Source organism: Trematomus bernacchii, unplaced genomic scaffold (assembly GCF_902827165.1).
Source record: "Trematomus bernacchii unplaced genomic scaffold, fTreBer1.1, whole genome shotgun sequence".
In the NCBI taxonomy this organism is placed as follows: Eukaryota; Metazoa; Chordata; class Actinopteri; order Perciformes; family Nototheniidae; genus Trematomus; species Trematomus bernacchii.
This window is the reverse complement of record NW_022988066.1, coordinates 5,101,932-5,129,490: the sequence shown is the minus strand read 5'-3', so window position 1 is coordinate 5,129,490 and position 27,559 is coordinate 5,101,932. Positions and strand designations below refer to the sequence as shown.

Genomic DNA, 27,559 nt, shown 5'->3' with positions numbered 1-27,559 from the left:
TAAAAATGTTGCTAAATGACAGTAAGAATGCTAAAGGGACAATAAACTCACACGCCTTCAACTCCTGTCTCGTAACATTGTGGAGCAGTTTATTCTCCACCAGAGGAGGTTAAACTAGATTTTCCGCTTCCCAGTGGTATGCCTATGACCAAATGCCTTGATTTAACATTAGAGTGTAAAACGTTTGCAGAAAATACTAAGACTTATGGTATGAAAGAACCTTCATCTTAACACTAAACCTGGTTATATGTAATGGAAAAGCTTGTCATCATTATACCCACTCAACATCTGACACCTTTTGTCTGCCGTCTGTTTTCTTAGATGTCAAGTTAATTCAAAGAGGTAAAAAACTTTATGTAATAGTTAGATCACATCTGTTTCTCAAACGTGCCATATGAAAGGATCGAAACGACACAGCAGGGAAATGATAGACATAGTTCTTATTCAGGTGGACAGCCAGTTAAATGAGTGATGAGCATGTCATAGCATGTGTGTACAGAACAAAACAGATCACTAAGGTAAGCATCGTTTGGCTGTCATAATGTGGAGGAGGAACAAACACATCTATAAAGCTTTGTATACAACGACTTCTCTAGGATAGCATTAGGACACTGTTTTTAATTTATTGAGTATGTGCAAGGTACAAGTTCATGGCAAAATTACAATATAAACACTGCAAGTGCGCATCTTGGTTGAAATAATGGCGGTTAACAGATGCTGTCGGGCATATCCACCTCCAGAATCAGGCTGTTCATCTCGATTTCAGGGTTGGGGGGGTGGTAAGAGGTCAGATGCCTTCTTGCACAATTTACAACATCTTCTTCTTCTCAAACTCCTACAGGAGATGGGCAAGAAAAAGAAAGGAAGAATGAGACACAATGCGAAAATGAAGTGAGACAGAAGTGAATGATTTATTCATGCAAAATTCACAGTCTCTGTTTTGATCCCATGTATCAGATTTGCTGTTGAGCCGGGGAAAGCGAGGCGGCTGGAGCTCTGGAGAGCCTGTTGAGTTTTTTTTCCTTCCTGGAGTGCATAACATGTTGCGCTGTACGTGTCAGTTAGTTCCAGTTGTCAACAGTAAAACAGCTCACTTCCTGTGATTGATAGAGGCTGCACATCTGCACAGATCTGATTTATGTGAGGTTACAGTCGCTGTGTTTATAAGCACAGTCCAACCATGTGACTACAAATGAGAAAGCATTATGTTAGCCATTAAAAAGGATGTAGCTATTTACATATTCAATTTAGGAAATATCACGCAAACCGTAGGATGATAGAATACGTCGTTCCCCAAGAATTTCCCATTCCACAGGGGGAAAGTAACTTAATGCAAATGTCATTTATCAGGTCTGCAGAACACACAAGCTCTCAGGCACATGTTGGCCCGCTCCTCGACGGCCTGTGGAAACCTGGAGGTCTACTGCCCCCTTCAGGAGGAAATATATTAGGAAGTGCTTGAGAGGCAATATTGGCCCCCACTAACCTCCACTTTCTGGGAAGGACGGAATAAAGAGAGAAGACATTTTGGGTGCAGGGGAGATTTTTTGCTTTATAGATGCAGTGGGGTGAAGGAGAGAGAGGCGCAGGGATCAGTAATTAGGGATAAAGCTGTAGAGGAAATGAGCAAAAGAAGAGCGATGGGATGGCGAGACAGAAGGGGGAGGATGGAGTTGTGACATACGCAGACAGATGCTTTGTTAGTCCACAGAGGCAGACAGTAACTCAAGGGTAGAAGACAGGAATCATAGTGTGGAGGTAAGGTGGCAGAGTTGTTTGTGACAGAGAGGGGGAGGACAGACCCAGACTCTTTGTGGGAGACAGACTGGGATGCCTGACAAGTCAAGAGGAAGAGTGGAGGTGGGAGTAAAATGGAGGTTGCCACTCGTAAGGGCAGGTGAAAATATGTCTGAATAGAAACTGAAAGAAGAGTCAGATATTTATATGCTGGCAGACTGCAGCCTTAGCACACCTGGAGCCAGATGTTTGAGGCATAAATAAGCCCTGCGAGCGCCGCCTTGAACTTTTGAATATATTACACAAACAGAATCTGGAGATTAAATGCGTACCGCTTCTGTTTGTCTGCTCCCATCCCAACACATGTGAATATTGAGCAGGATGGAATAATATTATTATCTACTGCTGCGATTACAAGCTCCAGATATTTTGTAAACAACTAAAAAGGTCATAATTATTCTACCTTGCATATGAATCAGGCTCTTCTCAGATAAACAAGTAAAACCACAATATGTTTTCTGCTATCTTTTCTCTGCACTGAAAACTCCTTTGGATATCACTGCACTGCATAATTCATTCAGTTATAATGTACTATTTTCCAGTTGCGTTGCATCTTTTTGAATAATCTTTTGTGACTAACATGACATATAGGGTTATTTGGAGAACATTAGTAAAGCTGAAATATAAACAAAAAAACGTGTTTATTTCAGGACAATGATACATTTGTGCCAAATAAGGAAATTACCATTTGCACAATGTCTGTCCTGAGCTTATAAACAATACAATGCTTTAGTTAGGGAGCTTCATAGACAACCATCAAATCTGCTAAATCACAAACACCCGAGTGACTGACAGCTTCATTTAGTAATACAAACATTTGAAATCAGAAACAATTTAGTATATGTTAATACATATATATATATATATATATATATATATATATATATATATATATATATATATATATATATATATATATATATATATATATATATATATATATATATATATATATATATATATATATATATATATATATATATATATATATATATATATATATATATATAAGATTTCCTTGGTTTAGATACGAAAGTTTTTTTGCATTTCCTGTGCCCAAGGTCCAGGAGGGATTTATTGTATTTTTAATTATCTCAGTAGTGACAGTGTAAATTCAACAGTTATTCCATGTATCCCTCTTAGAAATGTTAAGAGAAAACAAGATCTGATGCCATAAAATATTATTTTTGGTCAAATGGCTGGAAGGATGAAACATTTTGAGTACAACAGAGCAATACTAGCTAAACACTTCCCGTGATTAGCTAGTATTGAACATGAACCCAGATTTTCAAGTGTTTATCTGAAATTATTATCTCCATGAACTGTTGTGCAATTTCTGTGGACAAAAAGCCTCCTCAGCAGAGTTTGTTCAATTTGATGAAGTTCCACCGAGATGGAGCAGCCATTGTATTATCTTGCATTAGTAAATGGACTGTACTTATATAGCGCTTTATCCAGTCTTACGAACCCTCAAAGCAAAGACAAGGAGGTTATTTCTTTCACCTTACTTTTTTTTTTGTACCTAAATCCATCAAGTGTAGCTGTAAGTATGATGCTTATACCTCTAATGGATAAGATGGCGCATGTATCTAATGTGCAGATATGCGCCTTCACTTCTCCTGCAGGTGAGACAGCAGAGATGCTCCCCCCCTCCCTCCCCCCTGAGTCGGGGGCCGCGTTGTTTCTGCCTACTTGCTTCTATTACTTCGATTACGGCAGCCAATGAGATTAACAGAGATGTATGAACACAATGTGCAGCAAAATGAACAACCACATTGCGCGTTTTTCATCATTACACACAATGATTATGAATTAAACTTTGAGAACAAAAATGTGTGCAAATCTATATCGGCGTGCAGGAGCGCCAGCAGTGCTAATGAAAGTATAAGATGATGAATGGGTGTAATACATGCTTTCACTTTTTATACATCTTGTTAACAGTGCTTCCCCAAAGATAAATGGGAATAAAGAAGCAGGGGCGCCAAGTCAGCCACTGTCAACATGCGATTATTAATTTCTGCCCCTCTCTTCTGCCATTCTTTACGGCGTATTAAAAGTTCAATCTCAAATATTGCTACGACCAGAATATATTTTTTCGTCCTAAATTGACCCTCTTCAATTTGTAACTGCTTGGTGATGAAAGATGGTGCCACAAGTGACCAGAATCACAAGATATTTAATTTTGACGGTGTAATTACGATGATTACATAACGTCAGCTCTAATGAGCTAACATATTTCTCTGTGTAATGAAAGCATAATCATATGATTGGTTTAGTTTATTTGTGTAAAATGTTACCATTATTAGTATAAATGTTTAAATGTCACGCCAAGATCATGTAACATCTCAAATGTAATATCAACACTCCAGACAGAAATTGAAGATGGAAACTGAAGTAAGGGAGAGGAAAAGAGATACAAGTCAGAAAGAGATTAGATTTATGGAGGAGGCCAACAAAAAAACAAAAAAATAAATCAGACCATCTGAGCCAAATACCTCTGGTATTTTTTTGTAATGATTATTCAGACATGAACTCCTGTTGCCTTATTGTTTATTTAGATGTCATTCAGATGTAACAGGAATGTTAGAGGAGGAGAGATGAATGATGAAAATATTACTCAGTCCGACGTAGTCAGATTGTCAATTTTAGGGTACAAGCATAACGGTTTTTTGGAAAGATCTTATGTCAATGGGAGTTAAACATTATGTAAATATTATCAGCAAAACATACTTTGAGTATCAAAAGTAAATGTACTCATGTATATTTAGATGTAATCTATATCACTGGATTATTAATACTCAATCGTAACCTGTAATTAAAGGTAGAAGGTCAGATAATTGTGTGGAGTAAAGAATTAAAATATTACTCACTAGAATGTTGTGAAGTAGCAAGAATTAGAAATATTGAAGTCAAAAACATGCAGCTCATACTCATAGTACATAAAGTGTTGATGATGCCTTCTCTTTCAGCCGGTGTATAAATCATATCCTGCTGGACTGAAGGACTCACCTTGAAAATGGTGCTGCCCAGCTGAGCAGGGGACATGCTGACCACCACTCCAGCTGACTGGAGGGCTTCAATCTTCTCTTTGGCTCCCCCCTTCCCACCAGCGATGATGGCGCCAGCGTGGCCCATCCTGCGGCCGGGGGGGGCCGTTAGCCCGGCGATGAAGGACACCACGGGCTTTGCATTAGCACCCTGGACAAAATAGAGGGATAGAAAGAAAAAAACGTGAACATAAAATTCTGTGAAAATGGACAAAAACAGAATAAGATCAAGGGAAAGAGTGAGGATGTGAGTGCAGTTAGCACAGCGACAAAGTGTATGAGGAGGAGGAAGGAAGGGAGAAAAACTAGAAATGGATGAAAACAGCGAGCATTAGCTTTCTGCACCTGCATTCTATTCATTCATAAGAAATTAAACACCCCATGTCCTCCCATTACAGATGATAACAGGCTTGTCTAACCAGCCAGCTCTGCCTCGGTCTGCATTATTAAAACAAAGGGTCAATCAAGCCATTTAATTGCATGGGTTGGTGTATGACCAGAGAGGGGCTCAGCCCCCTGCCACTTCATATCATCTCATTCCTGAGATGGTAATTAGTCATGCAGGCACTGATTAGCTCGGTGGCTGTCTGTGCTGCCTGCTCGCTGATGGATGTTACGTTCAACAGTTAAGATCATTTCCAAGGTGAAGAGAGCTAATAATTCATCTTCAGCAATAACACCATAAGCAAGGGGGACGGAGTGTGTGTGTACGGCAGCTAATATTTCATACTTAGGAATATAACACACACACACACACACACACACACACACACACACACACACACACACACACACACACACACACACACACACACACACACACACACACACACACACACACACACACACACACACACACACACACACCACACACACACACACACACACACACACACACACACACACACACACACACACACACACACACACACACACACACACACACACACACACACACACACATCACACACACACACACACACACACACACACACACACACACACACACACACACACACACACACACACACACACACACACACACACACACACACACACACACACACACACACACACACACACACACACACACACACACACACACACACACACACACACACACACACACACACTACACACACACACACTAATACACACACACAACACACACACACACACACACACACTACACTTGGCAGGAACAATATTGCAGCATCTAATATAAACTGGATATGACTTTTAATAATTAAAACTAGCAGGGCGTGTATCAGCCAGGGACCTTGGATAGAACTGCGCCGCTAATGAGACATTAACACTTGCACTGTTATGGGGAAATTAAAAGAAGGAATATCGCTTTAAAAGTGCTCTAAATACGTTGGAAGCATCTGTTCTGCAGCGGTGAAAAATGTAAGCACAAAACAAATTAGCACCGAACCTCACTCAGTATTCAGAAGTCAAATCACGTTCTTGATAAACAAACCACCCTCATGTGAATCAGGTCTTAAATCTACCTCAAACGAAAGGGGTTTAATTACTCTATTAATCCCTGCCTCCCTTGATACTAAGTACTAACAATGCATACAGCGAGGGGAGTTATGCTATCATTCACTCTACCCGTCTATTGTTTTCCACTGTTAGCAGTTCGGATATATTACCTTAATTATGAGACCAATAGGGTAGTTCCCCCACCAACAGGCCTGTAGGAGGGCTTTATTATATGAACACAAAAACAGCACTGCTCCAAGGTGAGAAATTGTACTCCAGCTTAGAAAAGCAAACGGAGACAATTACACGGCCCTATAAACATGACGGGTAGGCATGAATAAAACTGGCGTGTGTTCGCACACACGGCGCTCACCAACACTTTTCTCCAGACTACATCCTGCGTTAGTTCTCTGTGTTGTTTCCACAGAATTAGGAGGGCTTTAGCTAAGCTCAGTGGAGACAGGCCGGGCTAAAAATCAAGGGGCTGAAATAGAGAGAAATTCAGTAAACCTCTATGGTAGCTTAGGTGCCAAATACTCCGACCTACTTGATATGCATGAAGCAAATTCTAATATGGTTCTTCTGAGGAAAACCTTCTTCTGACTTCAGAGAGCCCATAAACTCTGGCAGACCTTTGATACAGGTGACTTTTAAGACCATATTATGTTGGCAAGCGCCTCAGACACTGATGAAGATTGAACCTTGAAATATGCCCTGCATCATAAAATCTGACAGCAGAGCTTAGTTGGAAATATACGGTTGTTTTCTTGAATTCTACAGAATTAAGGTGTCGGCAGATAAAAAGTCTGCGGTAATTCAACTGTAAGACTGAAATCAATACTTCTTCACCTTTTGCTATAATGTGTCTCTTCCAAACAGGAGTTCAATAGATGTAATGTTGCATGACACAAATCAACCAAGACACTGGACTCTAAATGTATCAGAGCGGCGTAAACGTTTAGTTTCCCGTGTGGCATGATTTGTCACGGGATTGTAAAATGCAGAGTGTTAAAGGAACTATTTTCTCTGTTAACCACTTAGTGTGAGTGATGGCGTCCCGCTGTACATGAACACAATGTTCTGCCAAAGTTAAGTCTGCTGTGGTGTTGAAACCATTCTTCTGGTTTGAAGTGGCCGCGGGCACAGCTAGAAAAGACACAATGTAACGTTCTTCTGGGGGCCAATCACGATTAGTTGACCCAAAATCTGATCACGGTGCCCGATAACCAGATTGGATTATTATTTTGTGTCACTCTCTTACTGGATAGCGTTTTGTGTCTGGATGGAATGGGTTTTTTAGTCTTTTGCTTTTTACTTGCCATTACAACAACCTGCACAGATGAAGCTTTAATGCATTTTGCGTAGAAGATGTTCTACCCCCCATCTTTTTATTAGGGATGTAGCTCAGTGGCCATGAAGGAATATACCATGACATATTTTATTAGAGCCAACAAACTGTATTTTAAAAGTTCCTTCAATGGACACTAAACTAAACCTATATAAAATCCCTGAACAGATGTGAGAAGCATTCAGAGGTTAACATGGTTCTTCAGAGTCAGCCCAAAAATGTTTTTCTATCCCATCTCGTCCTCTAAAGCAGAGGAAAGTGTTCCATTATGCATGAGTCTGCAACATATTGGCAGATTACTCTTGCCAGTTCAAGACTGCAAATTAAATTATCAGGTAACTTCATAAAACAGATCAATGCGCTAAAGCTCTTGTAAATAAAAAACCTCCTAAATTAGCTAAACTTGATCATCAAGTCACTATTTAGTCGTATTTATTTATTTATTCTGTCTGAGCTCACCTGCTGCTTCTTTCTAGCAACACTCTGCTCCACATTCATAGAAAATGCACACATGGGAGTTCCCCTTGGTAAGGGTATTTGTGATGTGAATCCAAATGTATTCAAATGAAGTAAAGTTTGAACCAAAGTCTTCAGACCTCTTTGTGCTCTCCTCAACCATTAAGAAATGTACACTATGTTTTTGAGGATGTTCTACTCAATTGACTTTCAGCAGAGGATCTGCAGCTTACTCCTACACTCTGCTGGGCTTTTTCATGCACGTGTTTCATTTGAACTGCCCCTTGCTGTCAACACTCTGAGGGCGTGGGGGGGGGTGTTCGTACTTTATTTGTTGAGCGAGAGAAGTTATTCTCCCGAGACGCCAGCGGGAGATTTGCATGCATTAGAGCAGCCGAGGGCAACTCAAATCCATTTCGCAGCTCAAGAGCACCATTAGAACGTGCGCATGCACAGAAACAAACACAGACACACTGACAAAATTGACGGATTAAAAGTCATGTGCAGGGAGAAAATTGCGAAACAGGGCTGGTGGAGTTAAAAATGTCAATTTCTAGAGCAGCGACATGGCAACATAAGCCGATAATAACCTTGCGGCTCTTTATCACATGTGGGCATCACTGAAGGTGCATTGCTCGTCAACACTGTAGATTTATGGAACATTTACCGTGATTCATACCTTTACCCCAGCTGTCACTCTTTCTATTTATCACACGGACATAGAGAAGTGAGAGACAGCCTGAGGCAGTGATCAAACACAAAGGACACATTGTTCTAGACACACGATGCTTTTCAGTGTTCGCTACAGCTGGTAGGCTTGAAAAGGCATGACTAAGAGCTAAGGATACATTTTTTATGAACACAGAAACATGTGCTGCAGCAGAGGACAGAACAAGGAGAGTGAGGTTAAATCATGGGTGTTTTTCCCTTACAGTATTGTGCTGTTTGAGGTACTCCGCTGCATTCTCCTCAGCATTGCCTCCAATCTCCCCAATAAGGATGATGCCCTCTGTCTTGGGATCATTCAGGAACACCTCCAAACAATCAATGAAGTCCGTACCGTTGAATGGATCCCCGCCAATACCTAGCAGGAGACAAAAACACACACTAGTTGTAGACTGCTAAAATTCCTGTGAATATTTGAGGATCACATGGCTGTTCAGCAAAACAAGAGGCAGGTGGAACTCAAATCTTTGGCACTGCCTGAAATGTTTAATGTGAGCAGAATATCTTATTAGGTTCAGCATTACTCGTCATCTAACACACAACTCAAGAGGCTTATGGAAGTTCTTAATAAATGTGTTTTCTTTTTACACATTGTGCCACAGAGAGATGTAATGTATTTGCTAGAACAACTCAAAAGAAAAGATACCTGTCTCTTTAGCTGCTAAATGCTCCCTTTAGTGCAGAGCAGCTTAGGTGTAGTGCAAAGTGGGTTGTTAAGAGTTTTTTTATTATGTAACAGCTGCCTGCTGCGTCTGGAAACAACTAGGAGAGAATCAAAACAGTAAAGTCAGAAAATCAAATCAATAAGCTGAGAGATGCTAAATTGCTTCATAGATGCGAGTAGAACATAATTCATTATTCTCTGTAGGTTTGAAACTTCAAGAAACCCCTTTGTTAATTTACAAATATCGGTTGAAGTTGTTTTAAGGTTTAAACAGAACAGTGTGGAGTACTTTTTAAATAATGTAAACATTGACTGAGGTTATAGGTGCTGCATTTTTTTTATTTGACTTCAAAGTCACTATAAAGGTTTGTTTGATTGCATTGCTACCCAATCAACCCTTCTTTCTTTATTGGAATTTAATGACACCTCTCTGTTCAAGAATACATGACTTATGACTTTATTCCCAAATTTCAAGGGTCCTGTTATCATTTTCAAATATCATTTCCACAAAATAATACACCAGGATCTATAATAGCATGGGCAAACCTTCCACAGAAACATATTAGAAGACAAAATGTCCACTAGATTTATATTCTCTCCAATAAAAAAAACCTGGCAGGACCAAGAAGAAAAACGACATGAATAATTATCACAGAGAAGCACATTAGCAGCAACAAAGATGACAGTGATATTAAATATTGTATTAGCTGTAATTTGCAGCAGCCCCTAGGTCAGTCTCAGACTTAACAAGTCACCAACAGAACTACCAATAAACCTTCTTAATGAACTCTACAATATTTAATACCGGTGCAGCGCTGGCTTTATGAAGTCTGGCTGGAGGACACCCAGTAATTAAAATGTCTAAATAATAATGAAGCAAAGTTGTTTTTCAGTTCATTTTGGTGTCCAACGAGCCCTCGCATGGAGATTTGTTGGAAGTAGATAACGATTTTGTTTTTGTGATATGGTTAATCTTTATACTTGTTGTATTGCCAAGAAGTAATAGAGCTGGGTTTCATTACAGTAAGTCTGCATGATATGATGGAGTTAAAACAGATTAGTCCCAGTATGCACTGCAGCATCAACAACAGCCATGGTAGAGGCTCTCAACCCATCATTTTCACTGAGCATGACAATAAGGAGGATAGACGAGTGAAGAAATTCAGTTAGTGAGATTCACTTCTGACAGCAAGAAACATTGTTCTAAATAATGTCCCAGCTTCAGGTTGAGCTATAAAACTGCATGTTGCCGATCCACAGAACACATCAGTAAGTTACAGGAACAAGGCTAGGGAGATTGTGGGGCAGAAAGGTAGGGTAATAATTAATTCAACATCTTTAGTGGGGAATTGTAGAAATGCATGTATTACCTGCAAGTCATACAGAACCTGTTCCATTATGATTACGTTTTAAAACATTTAGCTGCTTCAGGAAATTAAAGTTCACTCATCAAAATGGATAATGAAAAGGAAGAAAAGAGGCAGCTCAAAAGCATTTATGAAATCCATGCTCCATGAATAGTTTCTTCTTAGCTTCTTGACAATATTCATTGAATACTTTATAGCAAAGGTCTGTCAGTTTTGAACTTCATGTTTCATGTTATAATGTGAAACGGAACCACAGTAGATGAGACGCAATTGCTTTAAAATGTTCAGCACAAAGAAATTTGAGGGCTTGATCAGTTCGTTTAATCTCAATGGTGCCCTTCAAAGATGGCAGCTACTTCAATGTTCCCATTGGACAGGAATATTTTAAGCAACGATCGTAACGTTTTTAAGTGCTTTTCAATACAAAGGGTTCTTTGCCGGAATGCGTCGAGTTTTGGTGCAAGGTGAATTAAGTGGATTCACCTTCCTATTTCTTCCTCAGTGGAATTTTAATGAAAGTTTTTATCCCCTTCAGCATAATTGGTGAAGACTGATGTAAGGAAACATCACAACAGCCGTCTTTTTACGTCTTATAATTCAGGCCTTGGGTCTTGCCAACGTTCACAAAGAGGCTCAAATTAAATGTGGGCATGTGATGTTGAGTGCCTGGTATAAAGTGACCATCCTGTCTTCAAGCCAAATGCTACACATACTTAAATGAAATTTCCTCCATTATTCTTTGTTCAATTTTCTCCGTGTCGTCTTCCAGACCCATAAAGCGATCCACTGTATCAGGATCAATTTGTTCTTTCAGTCCCAGCTAAGTGCTTGTTTTAATATCGCCTGGATATAAAACTAAGAGCTGTGTTACTGTGTGCTAAATTTAAATTCAATATGCCCCAGGTTATTGGTTACTTACCAATGCAGAGTGACTGGCCCAGGCCCACTTGTGTAGTTTGATGCACAGCTTCGTATGTAAGAGTACCCGATCTAGACACAATACCTGAAGGAAAAAGTTTACAAGCACACATTTTATGATATTTCTTGTAAAATAAAACTAAATCACTGCTCCAGTCAGGGGTGATAAAATGATATAATGCAGATGTCACTTTCTGTCTAACATTGACTGAATCGTTTCATCATGACAGCAAAGACAAAGAGATCGCAGCTCAGTAACAGCTGTTGTGTCTATGCTTTGGGAGTAACGGCAGTCGATTTAATATAAAAACAGACATATTGTAAAGGTTCACTGGTCAACAGCAGCACACACTCCTCATCAAGCTGTCAACAACAGAAGCTCAATTTAAGTATAAATTAAGGACGTTGTTTAATTTGGAAAAAACAAAAAAAGGTATATGAATATAATTTAGTCTTTTCTGATACATTAGACTTCAAGATTCCCTCAGTCGTTTCTATCTATAGACTTAAACATGTAGGCAGTTATTCAACTAATATTCCTAAATACAAATCTCCCATAGCTTGAATGTAAAAAATCCAAACAAAGAATTTAAAGTGTGTCATTTTATTAATTTCATCGACAATTTAGCAAAACTCACCAATTCTTCCCTTCTTGTGAATGTGGCCTGGCATGATCCCGATCTTGCACTCTCCAGGCTGCAGAAAAGATACACATTTAATGTTTAATGCAACTAAAGAACAATTACTATGATGAATAATTGTTGATACGAGTGCTTCAGGACAATATATTTCTCTAAACCATAAGCTAACTTCAAAGAAACAATTAAAAATACAGAGAAACAAAAATAACAAACAGAATTATAAATGTATGTTCCTTTAATTTGAATTGCCATGCATTCACTGCTTAAAACAAAGTTAACATTATATATTTATTTTAAGTTGTACATTGTATTTGTCTGCTAACATTGAACATTAATCAAAACAGTTTAAAATAAAAGCTAAAAGAACAGTGATGCATTAAAATCAATAGTTCTACTGCATCCTCGAGAGGAAGATTGTCCTTTCAGGTCTCTAAGCCACAAACAAATAAGAAAATGCATGCAAAGGTATACGAGTGTGTGTGTATGTGTGTGTGTGTGTGTGTGTGTGAGTGTGTGAGTGCTTACATTGATGACTCCTGGGCAGTTGGGGCCTATGAGGCGGGTGATGCCCTGGCGCAGGAGCCTATGTTTAACTCTCACCATGTCCTGCTGGGGGATGCCCTCGGTGATGCACACCACCAAGGGGATCTCGGCATCGATGGCCTCGATAATGGCTGCTGCCGCGAACGGGGGGGGGGACATAAATCACGGTGGCGTCTGCCCCTGTGCCCTCCTTTGCCTGAGGCGAGCAATAAAGGTATCGGTGGTGCATTAACAATGAGAATTCTAAAAGTTATGAAATAGTGCCACCTAATGTTTCTTTAAAAAGTAAAAGCTTTGCAGTCCTTCACAGGATACAGGGAAATAAAAAAGGGACACCCTTAGATGGATAATGAGTCACACATACCTCCTTGACTGAATTGAAGACGGGCATCCCAAGGTGTGTCTTCCCCCCCTTTCCCGGGGAAACACCTCCAACCACCTGGGAGCCATAGTCGAGAGCCTGCTGACTGTGAAATGTTCCCTGCAGGGAGAGAGGAGGCAGTGTGTGAATGAGCGTAATGGAGTGAGGTGCAGCCGCTTTCTGTAGCGCCAACCTTGAGATATCATTACAGACAGAGAGGAAGGAGGAAATACGCTGCCATCCAGGATTAATCACCTGAGCTGCTGGGTAAAGGGATGGATGCATAAGCAAGGCTGGATTCAGCTAGTGGTAAATATATATTCAATGAGGAGAAATCAAAATGTTCTTGTCAGATAAATAATGATGTAGGCTTAGTTTAATCTCCTAGCAAAATATTGGAAAAACAGATTTAAAGCGGCTTTGGATTTTCTTTGACACAGACTTTAAAATATCTTCCAAAAATATTTTTACGTACAGTCACCTGAATGTAAATTGATTTGAAAGATTTGATCACTACATTCATGAGGCAAATGAATGTCCAGACACATATCTAATTACTAACTTCACATAGGAGCTTTCCTTAAAGTGTGTAAACCTAACAAGTTCCTTGTAGGATAAAAGGTATAGATTATATTGCCACAATTTAATTTAATTGTCATTATTGGCACAAATAACCCTGTGAATGTGGTCATGCTCTTTAAGGTGCAGGATAGCACTGCATTTTCACTTTGTTTCAAACAGATTTACCTTTAATATAGAACACTATAGCCTGACTTGTACTGGAGTAAAGCTTACCATTTTTAAAATACAAAAGTCATTTTTTCATTACCAAATAAGATAAACAAATATTTTCGAATGTCCTGTAATTAGTTTTTCAAAGAAACTTCTAGTTTCAACTTTATATTGGCTTTTATTGTTAACCGTTTGTATCTCACATATTCACTGGAAGAATGTATTAAAAAAAAAGACACTCAAGATATTCTGAATATTTTCATTTGATGAAAAAGTGAAGCTAAAAAAATAGATTGACTTTACTTTGACTTTTAGTTTTCATTATTGACCTTGGGGCGGGGAAATATCTTGTTATTCAACTAAAGCATATTATGCTTGGAATATTTCTCTCAAAGTAAACATTAAACAGCTTCTATGAGGAGACCCAACAAGCTAATACAGAACACATTAAGGGATAACAGTGGAAACCGTATGTGACAACCTTAATGTGGGTAGCTACAGAGAGAGACACTAGTAAGCTCAGCCTATGACTTGCCCTTCGTAGTGTGTGGTACTAATTATAACATGAGGGCCCATTGTAAATGGAAAAAAAACAGATAAAGCAGTAATAGCCCTAAAGAGGGTATCATGCTTTTTAGGAGGTAACATTTTGTGAGTGAATTTCAGTTGTACCTTCCTTAGAAAATGAGGTCAGTGTCAATTGATTTTCTGGTGAACAAATCATGTAAGTCTGTTCATTATTACTGAAGATGCTGAAACAATGTAGACAAAGTAGCAAGGGTCAAAATCACAAGTGCAAATGAAGGACCTTCATATTTAATTTATAACCGGGCTATTAAGAGGAATTACAAGCCATGAATCAGCATTTTCTCCCAAACATTGTAATATACTCCGTTACCTTCTGCTAACTTTGCACCATTATTATCGCAAATGTTAAGACAATAAATTAGAAAAATTGCTTGCTTATTAAGCCAGAGACACCATAATGTGCACTCAATAGCACTTGCTTCATTTCTCATCCCTTTCTAATTACCCGGAGTGTTCACTTGAGCTATATTTAACAACTTTTTATTATGTTGAAGAGAAAATGGAAGATGAAAAATGTATAAGGGAGAGAATAAATCTGTAAAGTCAATGTTTCTGGCTTGTTGAACACACTTGCCAAGATTTTTATTCTCCTTGACTGGATACAGTTCAAGTGATTCACTTCAGCTTTTTTTCATGCTCTTGAAAAATAACTGGTATGTATAATCATTGACTAAACCGATGACTCGGGGTAGTCATGGGGGGAAAAACAAAAGTCAAAATAAAAATGGATTTTTCCAAGCTGAAATAAACAACTGAAAATGACTTGAATACATGTCTTTCTACAGGACAATAGGGGGCAAAGCAATCTTACAACAATTACACTACAGAATGAACTGATCCAAGGTCAAATGTCAGCATTCACACATATCATGAATATTATCATAAATAATACTGCACATAACATAAACATTTTTTTATATTTTTTTTACATCCAGTATTGACTAGTTGTTGACAGTAATATATACTTGATATTTATTTAATAATTAACATATTTCACTTAATAGGATCTTGTACCGTAATTATTTTTTCTGTTTTGTATGTTTGAGGCCACAGAAATGTTTTTCCTAAATTGTAATTGAGGGTCTTAATTATGATTTCAAATATTATAATTAAACCCATTGATTTTTGCCATATAAATAAAATAAACTTCAAAAATCTAGACAATTTAGTAAACACTACAGGTAAATCAAGGTGAAAATAATAGCATGTTATGGAAATAATAAACTTTTATAATCCCTCATGATTTTTGAGAGGAGGGAGAATATTTTGTGTGTGTGTATGTTCGTGTGTGTGTGTTCATGTGCGTGTGTTATGGCTGTGCAATTAATCGTATTTTAATCGCAATTACGATTTTGGCCTGCCACAATTACGAAAACAACATAATCGAAAAAAACGATTATTTTTGCTTTGCTAGGTTGTGACAGTGCACTGCAACATATTTGATCTAATTTATTTTGGTCTCATTTATTTGTATTTATCATATTTATATATGATTAGTAGCTTGTGGAAGTGCGCTCCAAAATATTTGTTGATCTTGTTTATTAGTATTTATTATTTTGATATTATTTATTTAAATGTAAATATAAATGTATCATTTATTTTAGCATTGGTTTTTCAGTTGAATTATACGTTCAGGGTAATCAACAGTTAAAAAGATACTGTTCAAATTATTATTTGTATTTGTTTTAAAGTTCAATAAATGGATGTTTTCAAAGTCAATGAATAATCGTATTTAATAATCGTGATATCAATTATTGACCAAAATAATCGTGATTATGATTTTTGCCATAATCGAGCAGCCTGTGTGTGTGTGTGTGTGTGTGTGCGTGCGTGCGTGTGCGTGTGCGTGCGTAGGAAAAACTGAGATTTCACAAAAAGATCACAGTAACCCATCTGTTTATGGTAGCAAGACGTCAGTACAAACCTGCTTCCCCGTGAATCCTTGGCAGATGACCTTTGTGTCCTTGTTGATGTAGAGGTTGGGTCTTGAGGCTGTGTAACAGTGCCTGACTCCACTCTGCTGCACTGAAGAAGTAAGAAATAAAAACATTTAGAAAGTTAGATCTCCATATTAAAAAATATCAGCAAACGGCAACACATATTTCCTAATAGCCAAAATAAGTAATTGCCTTTTTGTGTCACATAATGTTTTGCTTCAGGATATTTTGTAGAGATAAGGGATTATGTTAAATAACAATTAAAATATGGGACCAGAAAGAAATATGAAGCAACCCTATTTTATTGTGTTATTGAATTATGTAATTAATACATTCAAGACTGAACAAAACTCCTAAAAGTCTTAACACTATACTTTTGAAATTATTGAAAGTGCTTAAGGATCAAACATAAAAGTGGAAAGTTTTGTACACCTATTGGGTCTTGCTGACTCCACTCTGCTGCACTGAAGAAGTAAGAAATACAAACATTTAGAAAGTTAGATCTTCCTATTAAAAAATTCCAGCAAGCGGCAAAACATATTTCCTAATAGCCAAAACAAGCAATTGCCTTTTTGTGTCACATAATGGTTTGCTTCAGGATATTTCGTAGAGATAAGGGATTGTGTCCTCCAAAGCAAGCTGCTTTTATTTATTTTTCTTTCAAATGTATGATAATGTTATCAATGTCAAGGATAGCACACATTGTGTTTGGTCTACTGTAGGGTAAGGGTGGAAGGGAAACAATGGTGCTTCAACACATTTATTAAAATGACTACATGTTACTCACAAATAATTTTGTATTTTGTATGTATAGTATTTAGACCATTTTAACTTAATGTTTTGACTTTCTAGCCCAAACATTTTCTATTATGGTTCAGTTCAGTCCCACAGCTCTTATCAACTCTGTTTCCAGCAGCTGCAGAACGTAAGTTTCATATCCCAGCAATATGGGTCAAAGTTTAAATAAGGAGGCACAGGACTTCTATGGGTGCATCCCGGCCCCTTACTCGACCTCTGCCTTCAGCAGTCACCCCTTGACGTCTTGACCCAGGGTCTCATTACCTAGATTCCTAGAAGTATGGTCGCAACATTTTCCACTAGAGTTGTTGAGATTCCAAAGAAATCAGACAAATCCTACTCATTGTGCCTTAAAACATCCAGTGCACTAGTTTAACACAGGTGTAATGAAACCTTAAGCTCATTGATGCAATTTCAAAGGTTAATAGGCTTCCCTCTGTCAAATGTCAGAAGGTACAAGGTACAAGAAAGGCCTAAAGCATTGGCTGCCTGACCATAACAAATAAAACGTAACATGGGGTAAAAAGAAGAAAACAACTCTGATTATGACTACTGTAATGATCCTGTGTTTAGGTTTGAAGCTTGTCACATCACTGGTATACAAAGAACGGACAAAGTAACATATGTTGGTTACATATGAGCACTCTAAACAGAAGCTTAAGGTCGCAGTATTCTCCCTCACAATCTGAACTTGGGTCTTCTTTCAGAGACAACTTATCAATGGCTGTACAAAGTTCAGTTTACCCTAATGTGCCAGGAATGTTACACCTCCTAAACTTCAGGTATCACAATCATAATCCAGCAGACTATAGTATTGCCAATGCATCGTCCTAGTCAAAGGTGTCAGATATCTAAAAGAAAAAGTCTCTGGGATGTAACGTTAAGCATGCTGCAAACAGGCTCACTAAACAGCTATTTTCCAGTAGCTGCTTTCAATAACAGCAAGGTTACAACTAACATTAGCTTCACATAGTCTACCAAAACAACTTGAGCAGAATTAACATAAACGCTTAATTGAGTTGAAAGGACATGCAAGGTCAAAGATCAATACTTGCTCTGGCCTAGTGGGTTATAGTTAGATTTCAGCTGGACGCCAAAAGCTAGCTAGCTGGCTAACTGTCAGTGAGTTAAAACCTATGGTTAAAACAACACAGACTGTTGGCAAGCTAGTGTGGCTAACTAGCATGGAAGCTAACTTACAGCCAACCAAAGGGAGCTTTGCTAGCCAGTGCAAGACTATGCAAAGCTCAGTTAATGTATAGCACGCAGTCAACAACTTTACTTTCGTGACAGATACTAAACTAGCAAACATTTCAAGTATAACTCTATAATTTAGTAATATACTTACTAAGCAGCCTCGCAAACAACCTGCTGTGAGACATCTTCGGTCATTCACCAATGACACCGGAGGATGAGGACCCGACACACGACTCTAAGCTGACTAGAATTATTCCCTTCAAATGCGATTTTTTTTAAGAGCTAGATTTGATTTTATAATTTAACAATGCACTTCAGGCTTTCTTTACTAATATACAATAGCCTGCTGATGTTGAATGTAAACAAAGTATTTACATAGAGGGATTTATATATTCCAGGCGAAAACGTCGGCTGCTTCGTTTTGCAAGGCATTCTGGGTAGTGTAGTTCTAATCATAATGGGTGAAAGAAACCTTAACAGCACTAGAGGTCGCTTCAACCAAATGGACAGTTCGAGTAAATGTCTTAGACCCTGAGCTAAAAATAAAATTAGGCTGAAAGTTCTTTTTGACCTTGCACTCAATTTTCATATTTAAATTAAAGGTCCACATTCAAGCATTTTGCATGTCTTTTAACAATATGCTGTAGATGTTTATGATATATATTTACCTCAGAAATATAATTAAACGTTACATAATGCTATATATATATATCCATATATATATATATATATATATATATATATGGATATATTGAGAGAATGGTTCTAGCCTATTTTACTATCTGGCTGCTGGGAGCTTAACCAAAGACATACTGTCACTTTGTATACATACTTTAATAACAGGAATGCTGAGTCTCAGATGAATAACCCTGTGAGGTGAAACCATGTAATAAAGGTATTCTGATTCTGATGACTATACCGAAACTGTAATCCAAAGTGGCAAAGGTTACTTTGCAAAAGTTTGATTGTTGAATGTACTATTGTAAATCATAATTTCCTAATCATAATACAGGAAATAATGTAATGTAAAATATGTAAGCGTTTTATTTTGTTTTTTTCCTTTTCAATCAGCATGAAATTAGCTGGAGGATTACTTTAAAGTTAAAGGTGGGGTATGTAATATATTTCAGAAACACTTTTTGTTATATTCCATGGAATGCTCTTAACATCGCAATAACAATGAATATATTAAATGCTTTGACAATAAATACATAAAAAATATTCATCTGTGGAAGCCGTAGCGCTGTAAAAAGCACGACCAATCATTTTAGCCGGCCCGGCTAAAATAACTGGATGGCCTACCTGCCTGTCAGCCTTCCATCTGTGCACAAACTTATCTCGTGCCCTCATTGGTCATGTGCGTGTTCGTGTGTGTTGGAGGAGGGGCTCTGTAAGGAAGTCTGAAGGAAGAGGCAGATTTTTTCCGGTTGTGTACTTTCAAATTCTAGCGCACTCGAGCTGGTTTCTCCAACATTACATACCCCACCTTTAATGAATGTATCATGTTAAATACATTCAAATTCCAAATAGAAGAAGAGGCAGATAGGGCCGGCCCTCGGCATAGGCAGTATAGGCGAATGCTATGGGCGCATCAAACCATCCGGGGCGCCGAAAATTGGGGAGAAAAAAAAAGAAAAAAGTTAGAAATTTAAAAAATATTTTTTTTGATATTTCATAACAACACAATTTATTATCTTATTATCTTATACTAACAGAACTACGCCTATATTGCGTACAGTGTCTATTGCGCACCCCACCCACCCCCCAAAATCATGTTGAACTGCCCCAGCCCCAGTAAAAACCAGAGGTTTATGTGAAATTGTTCTTTTTTTGAAATAATGGTTTTAGTGTGCAATTATAGGTTTTATTTTTGTATTTTTGTTAATTTAAAATAAATCAAACTCCCAAAAAAACGTATACAGCTTCTGTGTGCTTTTATTAACATTGGAATTTACTGTTTAAGCGTCCGCGGGGGGGGCGCATTTCCACTACACGGCCTCGCTCGGCCTCGCTCGGTATGGCTAGGCCTCGTTATGCCTTGTTAGGACTGGCTCACTTTATGCTGCGCTTCCAGTTTAGGAACTGGGGTAGTATCGTAACGGAGCCGTGACGTCATCTTCAATGAGCACCCCAGAAAAACAACATCAGCTGTTAGCACTCAAGCTCACAGCTCCTCATATCTGTTCAGAAACTAGACAAAAGTTAAACAAGTACAAACCACAGACTGTCTGTGTCATGGCGAGTACAGTCGCTGGTTTATTTATGTCTGTATAGGCCGTTGTTGTGAGTGTGGACGGTCGGAGCATATATTGCGTTAGCTTAGCCGATCTCCATTTAGACAACAAGGTTTTTCGCCTGCCGTCTGTCTGCAGACTTCTCAAAGCATTAATTCATGGTTTTTACTAACCAGTATCAGTATGTTGTTACTTCGGCATCATTTTGAAACGTGTATTACAATTAAATCACGGTCAAATATGTTCATCTTGTTGTAGTTGTAGCCCCCTTGCCAGCGATTCTCTCTCTAGTTTAGCAAACTCAGCCCGACTCAGCCCTGTTTGTTGGCCCCGATAGAACCACAATTTTGTCGGGCCAGAAAAAAGGTGAAAAAGTAGCCCCGGGCCGGAACTAGGCATAGTGGAAACGCAACCAAAAACGGGCCCGGCACGACACGGCACGCTTAAACCGCTCTCCGCACCATGGTGGAAATGCGCCATTAGCAGTGGCGGCGCCAGGGTATGGCTGGGGTAGGCTACAGCCATACCAAGAAATGGCTTAGCCCCACCTTAGCCCCACCATGAAAAATGATGTTAAAGTAAGCAAAATAAAATCCGCCAACTCGCGCGGAGTAAATTGCACAGACTGATTGATTTCAGTAGCCACTTGTCTGGAAATACCGAAGACTAGAAACGGTTTTGAAACTTTTGTCACGTAGTGATCGTCTTCTTAATAAAACATCTTTGATAATGTCTTCTGGACAATCAGAATCACGATAACGGCGTGGTGTTGTTGGAGGAAGTCCCGACGGAGAATACTTTTGCTGTAGTACATCTCTATATACATCGATACAACATTACGTGTTGATAGAAATCAACACGTAATGAAATAAGACACCAAGGTTTGATGATTGATAGGTGTGTGGGCTGTCTTTCATTTTGACACGCAGAACAATGGGGGCTATCCACCCTTTTCCACAATGTAAAGTAATTCACACAGCCTCTTCCCCTTTCTCTCTGAGGAGCAGCAGGTTCAGCTTTCAGAACAAAGTAACAAAAAACAAAAATAGCATTCATTTTTTTAAATGTGTAGTAATAGATTTATTTATTTTTCTTCTCAAGAGAGTACCAGAATGTGTATTTTATGTTAGTAAAATTAGTTAGAGAATCCCCCAGACCCCCCTGCAGGGGTTGGGTTTTCAGCAAGTCAACTCTTTCACCTGTGGGGAAATTGCAGGATTGGCTCCAGGTCGCCCTTTTTATTTACTACAAGACAAATGTGCCTTTTTATTTCATACAGTTCAATTTGGATTGAGACAGGGAAATAATCTAAACCTCACGCATGGCATTTCACTGTCAAGGGGGGCGATATAGCGTGTATGTAATTACATTGCAAATACTGACTTGAGCCCCACCACTGTATGGGTTAGCCCTACCATAGATTACCCAACAAAAATACTCTGGAGCCGCCACTGGCCATTAGAGAGCTCTCTCCTGAAAGATTGAGAGGCTCTGATAACCTCAGCTCAGTGAGGTAAAGGCACACCTTTATATGATTATTAAAGTTATAAAAAAATAAGAGAATAGATGAAAAACAGGTATAGAGTACTATATGACAGTAAAACAAAATTGTTAGTAATAAACAAGAATACAGTTTGAAAGGGGAGTGATTTGTAAAATATCCATAAATAAAAAATAAATCTGCTTACAGTTCTGTTTCATATTGATGTTGAGAGATGTATCCATAGATCTCCTAATGTTGCTCTTAAAGTGCACCAGATTGATGCTTTTAACTTCAATATAAAAAAAAAAAATCTTGCCTAGGGCAGCAAATTGGTCGGGGCCGGCCCTGGGCAGATTAAAAAATATCCATGTTAAAATGTACCTTGCAATCTATGTTTTTTATTACTTAAACTGCTGCCTCTCTTTGACAGGTATTCCTTGAAAAGAGATGACTGATCTCAATGACTTACCTTTTAATTAAGGATTAGTAATACATATATTAATATATATTGTTTTATTAACATCAAAGTTCCCAAACTTTTTTTTTCATGTATTTATTTAACCGTATAGAGTTCTCAAAAAAGGGAAGTTTACGAGGATTCCTTGAAGTAGACCGAAACCACCTCTTTCCACTTTCACGCTGAATTCAAGTTGTCCAATCAGGAGCCACCAACTCCTCCAACGCCGATTGGTCACGCACCTTAGCGTCACAGTCGTTGTTACGTGTATTCACGAAACCGTCAACGCCTGTTTTCTCCAATTGTTTCCACGGTAATACTTTACGTACCGGTGGAAAACTACGCTCAGAAATGAACGCAATGACATAAACGAGTCCCAGGAACTACCGAAGTCAAACACAAAACCTGCCACATTGAAAAATTCAAGATGGTTTTAGAATCCATTTCAAGGATAATAAAAGTCCAGCTTCCAGCCTACCTCAAGAGGCTTCCGCTTCCGGAGACGATCGGCGGATTTGCCAGGTTAACAGGTAATTTAACTGCATCAGTGTTCAACTTCTGACTGTCAATTGAAGATGACTTCTGAACGTATGGGAGCCACTTTCTAGCACAGAGCTCTTTGCTATAGCTATCATGCAAAGTGGAAAGTCAGTCATAGTCGTGTTGTAGTTGTGAGTGTCCTACAACACATGTTTTATATCCTGACGTGCGGATTGTCTTCCAAATACACCCTTTATCATAGTTAGAGTTTAGTTAGCAACAACTTGGTAATTACTTTAAGCTTTAAGCAATACACTCTTACGTTTGATTGTGTTTGAATACTGTTACAATGCTGACCCATATGTGTCTGAATTTAATAGGTTGCAACCTGTCCACTTCTGTGTAAGTGATATCCTGTAGTGTTAATCCAAACAATTGTAAATGAAATGCTATGTTGCCTCTAGCACAATATATAACCATGTCGTCTCAGCAATTGATGCAAAGGCTGGAGAGTTAGTCCTAGACCAGAAGTTACTGACAGTCTCAGAACACAGGCTACCTCAAGATCATTGTTTCACAACCTCTTCATGTCTTTGACCCTGTTCATGTTTTCATATCAGTGAAAGCAGAGCTACAACAATGTACTCAATCATGGGTTATTTCAAGCAAACCTTGGTCACCTTGGTCTTGGCATGACTTTTAAAAACACATGTTTAATACAATATATAATACAAATGCATCCTTAAGAGGTTAACAGAAATACAAGCATGGAAAACTTTATGATATTCTGTTTTAACAGCAATGGGAAAGTTCCAGCAGGATTGGTTTTGGGATTATTTTGAATACATTAAACAAATGTCATGGGATTGGTCTGTATGGATGTCACTATCCATCATCTCAGAGTTCAGGCTGTCAAATTCAATTTAGGAAAAAAGAGAGATCAGTTATCCATACTCCAGTATCAGCAAATTCTCTTAGATGAGTATCACGATCAGAAATCGACGAGGACTTTTTTTGGAAGTTTAGTCTCAGAAAAACTCTGCTGGACTACATCATGAGTGTGTTTTCTGTTGCAAGTGACATCTTCCAACTGTTAAATCAAGGACACCAAAGCTGATTCATGAACGTCTTTGCAACTCTTTTACAAAGACTCGATACACTTTAAACATCTTATTGTTAAGTTTTAAATCAAGAAGAGCACAAAAGTGGTTCGGAAAGCCTGAGTGAAAGCCCGCCTTAAAGCAGATCCACAACTTCAACATGACCTTTCAGCCAACACAGATCCCTGGAAAGTATCAGATTTGTCCTAAAAATAGCCCCAAAAAGTGAAAAGCTGAGCTCGCTTGCATGACTGAAACTCTTTCATGACCGAATTGACATGCTACATTCATTTGAGTAATTTGTCTCTAAGAACTCCGTAAAAGTAAAAACCTGCATGAAACAGGATGTTATATTTTATAATAGTACTTAATACTCATTGATAAGGCTTAATATAATTGGTTATTAGGTCAAGATGTTGCCTGAAGTTAAACCTGTTCCTGAGGTTGTATTTTCAGTCATAAATGAGCAATTAAGCTAATCGGTGCAGATTAGAAGATGAAAGATTTATCCAGTGCTCCTACATGTGATTATAATTCCTTAAAGAGATTAAAGATTAGCATTGACCCATTAGGCATCTAAATCCTTTTACTGGAAAATAATTGTAATAGCCATAAGATTATTATAAAAAAAGTTCCTGGAGCTGGGCTAAAACTCATAGCTAATAATATATAAATTGTGGTTAATCTTCACCATGCCCCAATGGTCTATCCTCTCCATGTATGGTGGACTTTATGATGGGTTTTCCCAAAGCACTTTTCTGGCTCAGTGTGGAATTCCCCCCGATAGCTGTGTATCACTCACACTAATAGAGTGGAAATACAGATAAGAGGTGAGCTTGTCCTCCAATGTGTTACCCTAGCCTAGAGTGACCACACTGGGATGAGGATCTTGGACTCACCTTAGAATCATTTGTTTTAAAAATAGATGTAATTGCAGTTAACACATTTCACATATATGCCGTAACTTTAATCTCTCCAAGTTTTGTTGTTTCGAATTGTTTCACTTCTATTAATCTTACTGTATAGAAAAGGGGGGAGAGAGTGAGAAACAACATGCAACATAGGTCCCAATGTCATTATCGAACCTGGGAAGATGCAGTTATATTTTCCTTACATGTGCTGTAACCACAAGGCTACAAAAGCACTCCATCGCTAGGTTGTTAAATATCTTATTAATATCATAGTAGGCTACTTGATGTCAGATATTATTGGTGATTGCTTTTTTTTATGACTGTTGACTGTGTTGTGTTTCAACATTTCATAACTTCAGATAATATATTTGTATAAAATATATATTTTTAATGTGTGTGTAGTGTCTGAATGGCTCCGGTTGCTGCCTCTCCTGGGTATCCTGGCTCTGCTGGGCTATCTGACCATTCGCCCCTTCCTGCCGAAGAAGAAGAAGCAGAGGGACAGCCTGATCAACCTGAAGATCCAGAAAGAGAATCCCAAAGTGGTCAACGAGATAGACATCGAGGACCTGAACAGCGCAAATGTGTGTTACTGTCGCTGCTGGCGCTCCAAAACTGTGAGTTGAATCTCTTTGCATATGTATTCGTAGTGAGCAATAACTGAGTTATTTTTATTTTTCACACAGAATTATTAAAGCATTTTACTTGCTTTCATTAGCTAAGTCATACTGTCTCCAATCAATAATGATATGTTTTACTATGCAGGATAAGGAAGAGTGTGTCTGTATTTTGCTGATCAACTAACGCCAAGTTGTTTCCTTTTCTAGTTTCCTGTTTGTGACAAGTCACACTTAAAGCACAACGAGCTAACAGGGGACAACGTGGGACCGCTCATACTGAAAAAGAAGATACTATAATTGATCACTGATGGAATGTTCTTCTCACCTCCTCTGTCTTTAGTTTTTATTTCTTAACATGATTCATTTTTGTTCCTTTTCTCACCCTGTTGTCATGTTTATGTTGCTCTGAAATGTGGATGACAAGTCTTTGTTTGAAGTGATACACCTAGAAATACAAAACGGAACAGAAAACTGTATTTTAGGATCTTTACATCACATTGTGCAGTAAAGAAGCTTTTTCTCCTACTTCTTTTATAGGTGTATCTTCATAGTTTACTTTTGTTTGGTTAACAGCCTTTTTATATGTCTGTAACTTTAATTTTAGCCAGGTCTCAACTATTTTGGAATCAATTACAAAACATTGGGACCACTTTTGAGAGGAAAACTTGAAACATAATTGCAGTGACTTAATTTGTATAAATTAAATACTTAAATACTAGTCCAACCTCTGATGAACACTTTGTTCTGTATGTCTTCATTTTGGATGTTATTTTGGTATTTTTTAACAAACCATCTCTTTGTCTGTGTGCCAATATACTCTTCACTCTTTCACGATGTGATATATTCTCTTATAAGTTATTGTGTGTATGGGAAGCTATTTGTTATTCTTCAGATTCATTTTGAAGCATTTGAGTTTTACATTTTGTATTCAACTCTGTTGCCTACAAACATTTCAAACCACTGCATTGTTGATAAATATCCAGTTACACAGGTGTAACCTCCCTACACTGTCGAGGTTTCAGAAAGATATTTGCTCTGTACTGTTTTTCAAGCTTCTGCCTTTTATAATGGCTGTATACAGCTGACCTCCTACTGGAATATTCCTACTTGATTGATCAGCAATATTTTATACATAAATTGCTTGCATTATCAAAACTGTATGTCCATGATGTCTATTAATAACTGTGTTCATGAACCTTTGTAAGATTATGGCTTGAATTGATTCATTCTGTGCTTAATGTGTAAAAAAGGAATAGTCGACAGAACTGCAGCTTCGTTGCCTTCTCTCTATACTACGACAGGGGACGATTTATGGACCCTTGAGCTGAAATAGATTTTCAATTAAAGATAATTGAGCATATCAACTGATCACATCAGTTTCTCTGCTGCTCACTTTTTCAATAGGACTGGCATGCAGAGCATAACTTCGGGGTCATATTTATAAAGAAGTGCATTATTTTTGCCACTTTTGTCAATAACACACACAAAGAAAACATGCACCAATGCCATCAAATGTCCTCATGCACATGTATTTTGTGAAATAAAAGCAATAGAAAACAAGACTAGGACTTCAGTCTGTATTGGCTCTATGAGGCTGATGCAGTGTGCTACATGCCAACATGCTTTGGTGTTACATGCTGATGTTTAGCACGTATCATTTTTGACCATG

The 27,559-nt window shown here is 38.2% G+C and overlaps 2 protein-coding genes across 2 annotated transcripts; one reads left to right on the top strand and one right to left on the bottom strand.

The window, feature by feature from the left end:
* Nucleotides 1-421: 421 nt before the first annotated feature.
* Nucleotides 422-18,928, bottom strand: suclg1 (succinate-CoA ligase GDP/ADP-forming subunit alph). Its single transcript, XM_034120749.1, is given in 10 exon segments — nucleotides 422-835; nucleotides 4,807-4,995; nucleotides 9,066-9,217; nucleotides 11,810-11,893; nucleotides 12,447-12,504; nucleotides 12,975-13,145; nucleotides 13,147-13,188; nucleotides 13,357-13,473; nucleotides 16,598-16,698; nucleotides 18,757-18,928. Coding segments are annotated over 10 exon segments (975 nt in total). The 5' UTR covers nucleotides 18,791-18,928; the 3' UTR covers nucleotides 422-808.
* A 4,144-nt stretch (nucleotides 18,929-23,072) lies between these two features.
* Nucleotides 23,073-27,452, top strand: cisd2 (CDGSH iron sulfur domain 2). Its single transcript, XM_034120525.1, has 3 exons — nucleotides 23,073-23,309; nucleotides 25,673-25,887; nucleotides 26,098-27,452. The coding sequence occupies exons 1-3, from the start codon at nucleotides 23,207-23,209 to the stop codon at nucleotides 26,185-26,187; spliced, it is 408 nt and encodes a 135-aa protein (XP_033976416.1). The 5' UTR covers nucleotides 23,073-23,206; the 3' UTR covers nucleotides 26,188-27,452.
* Nucleotides 27,453-27,559: the final 107 nt, after the last annotated feature.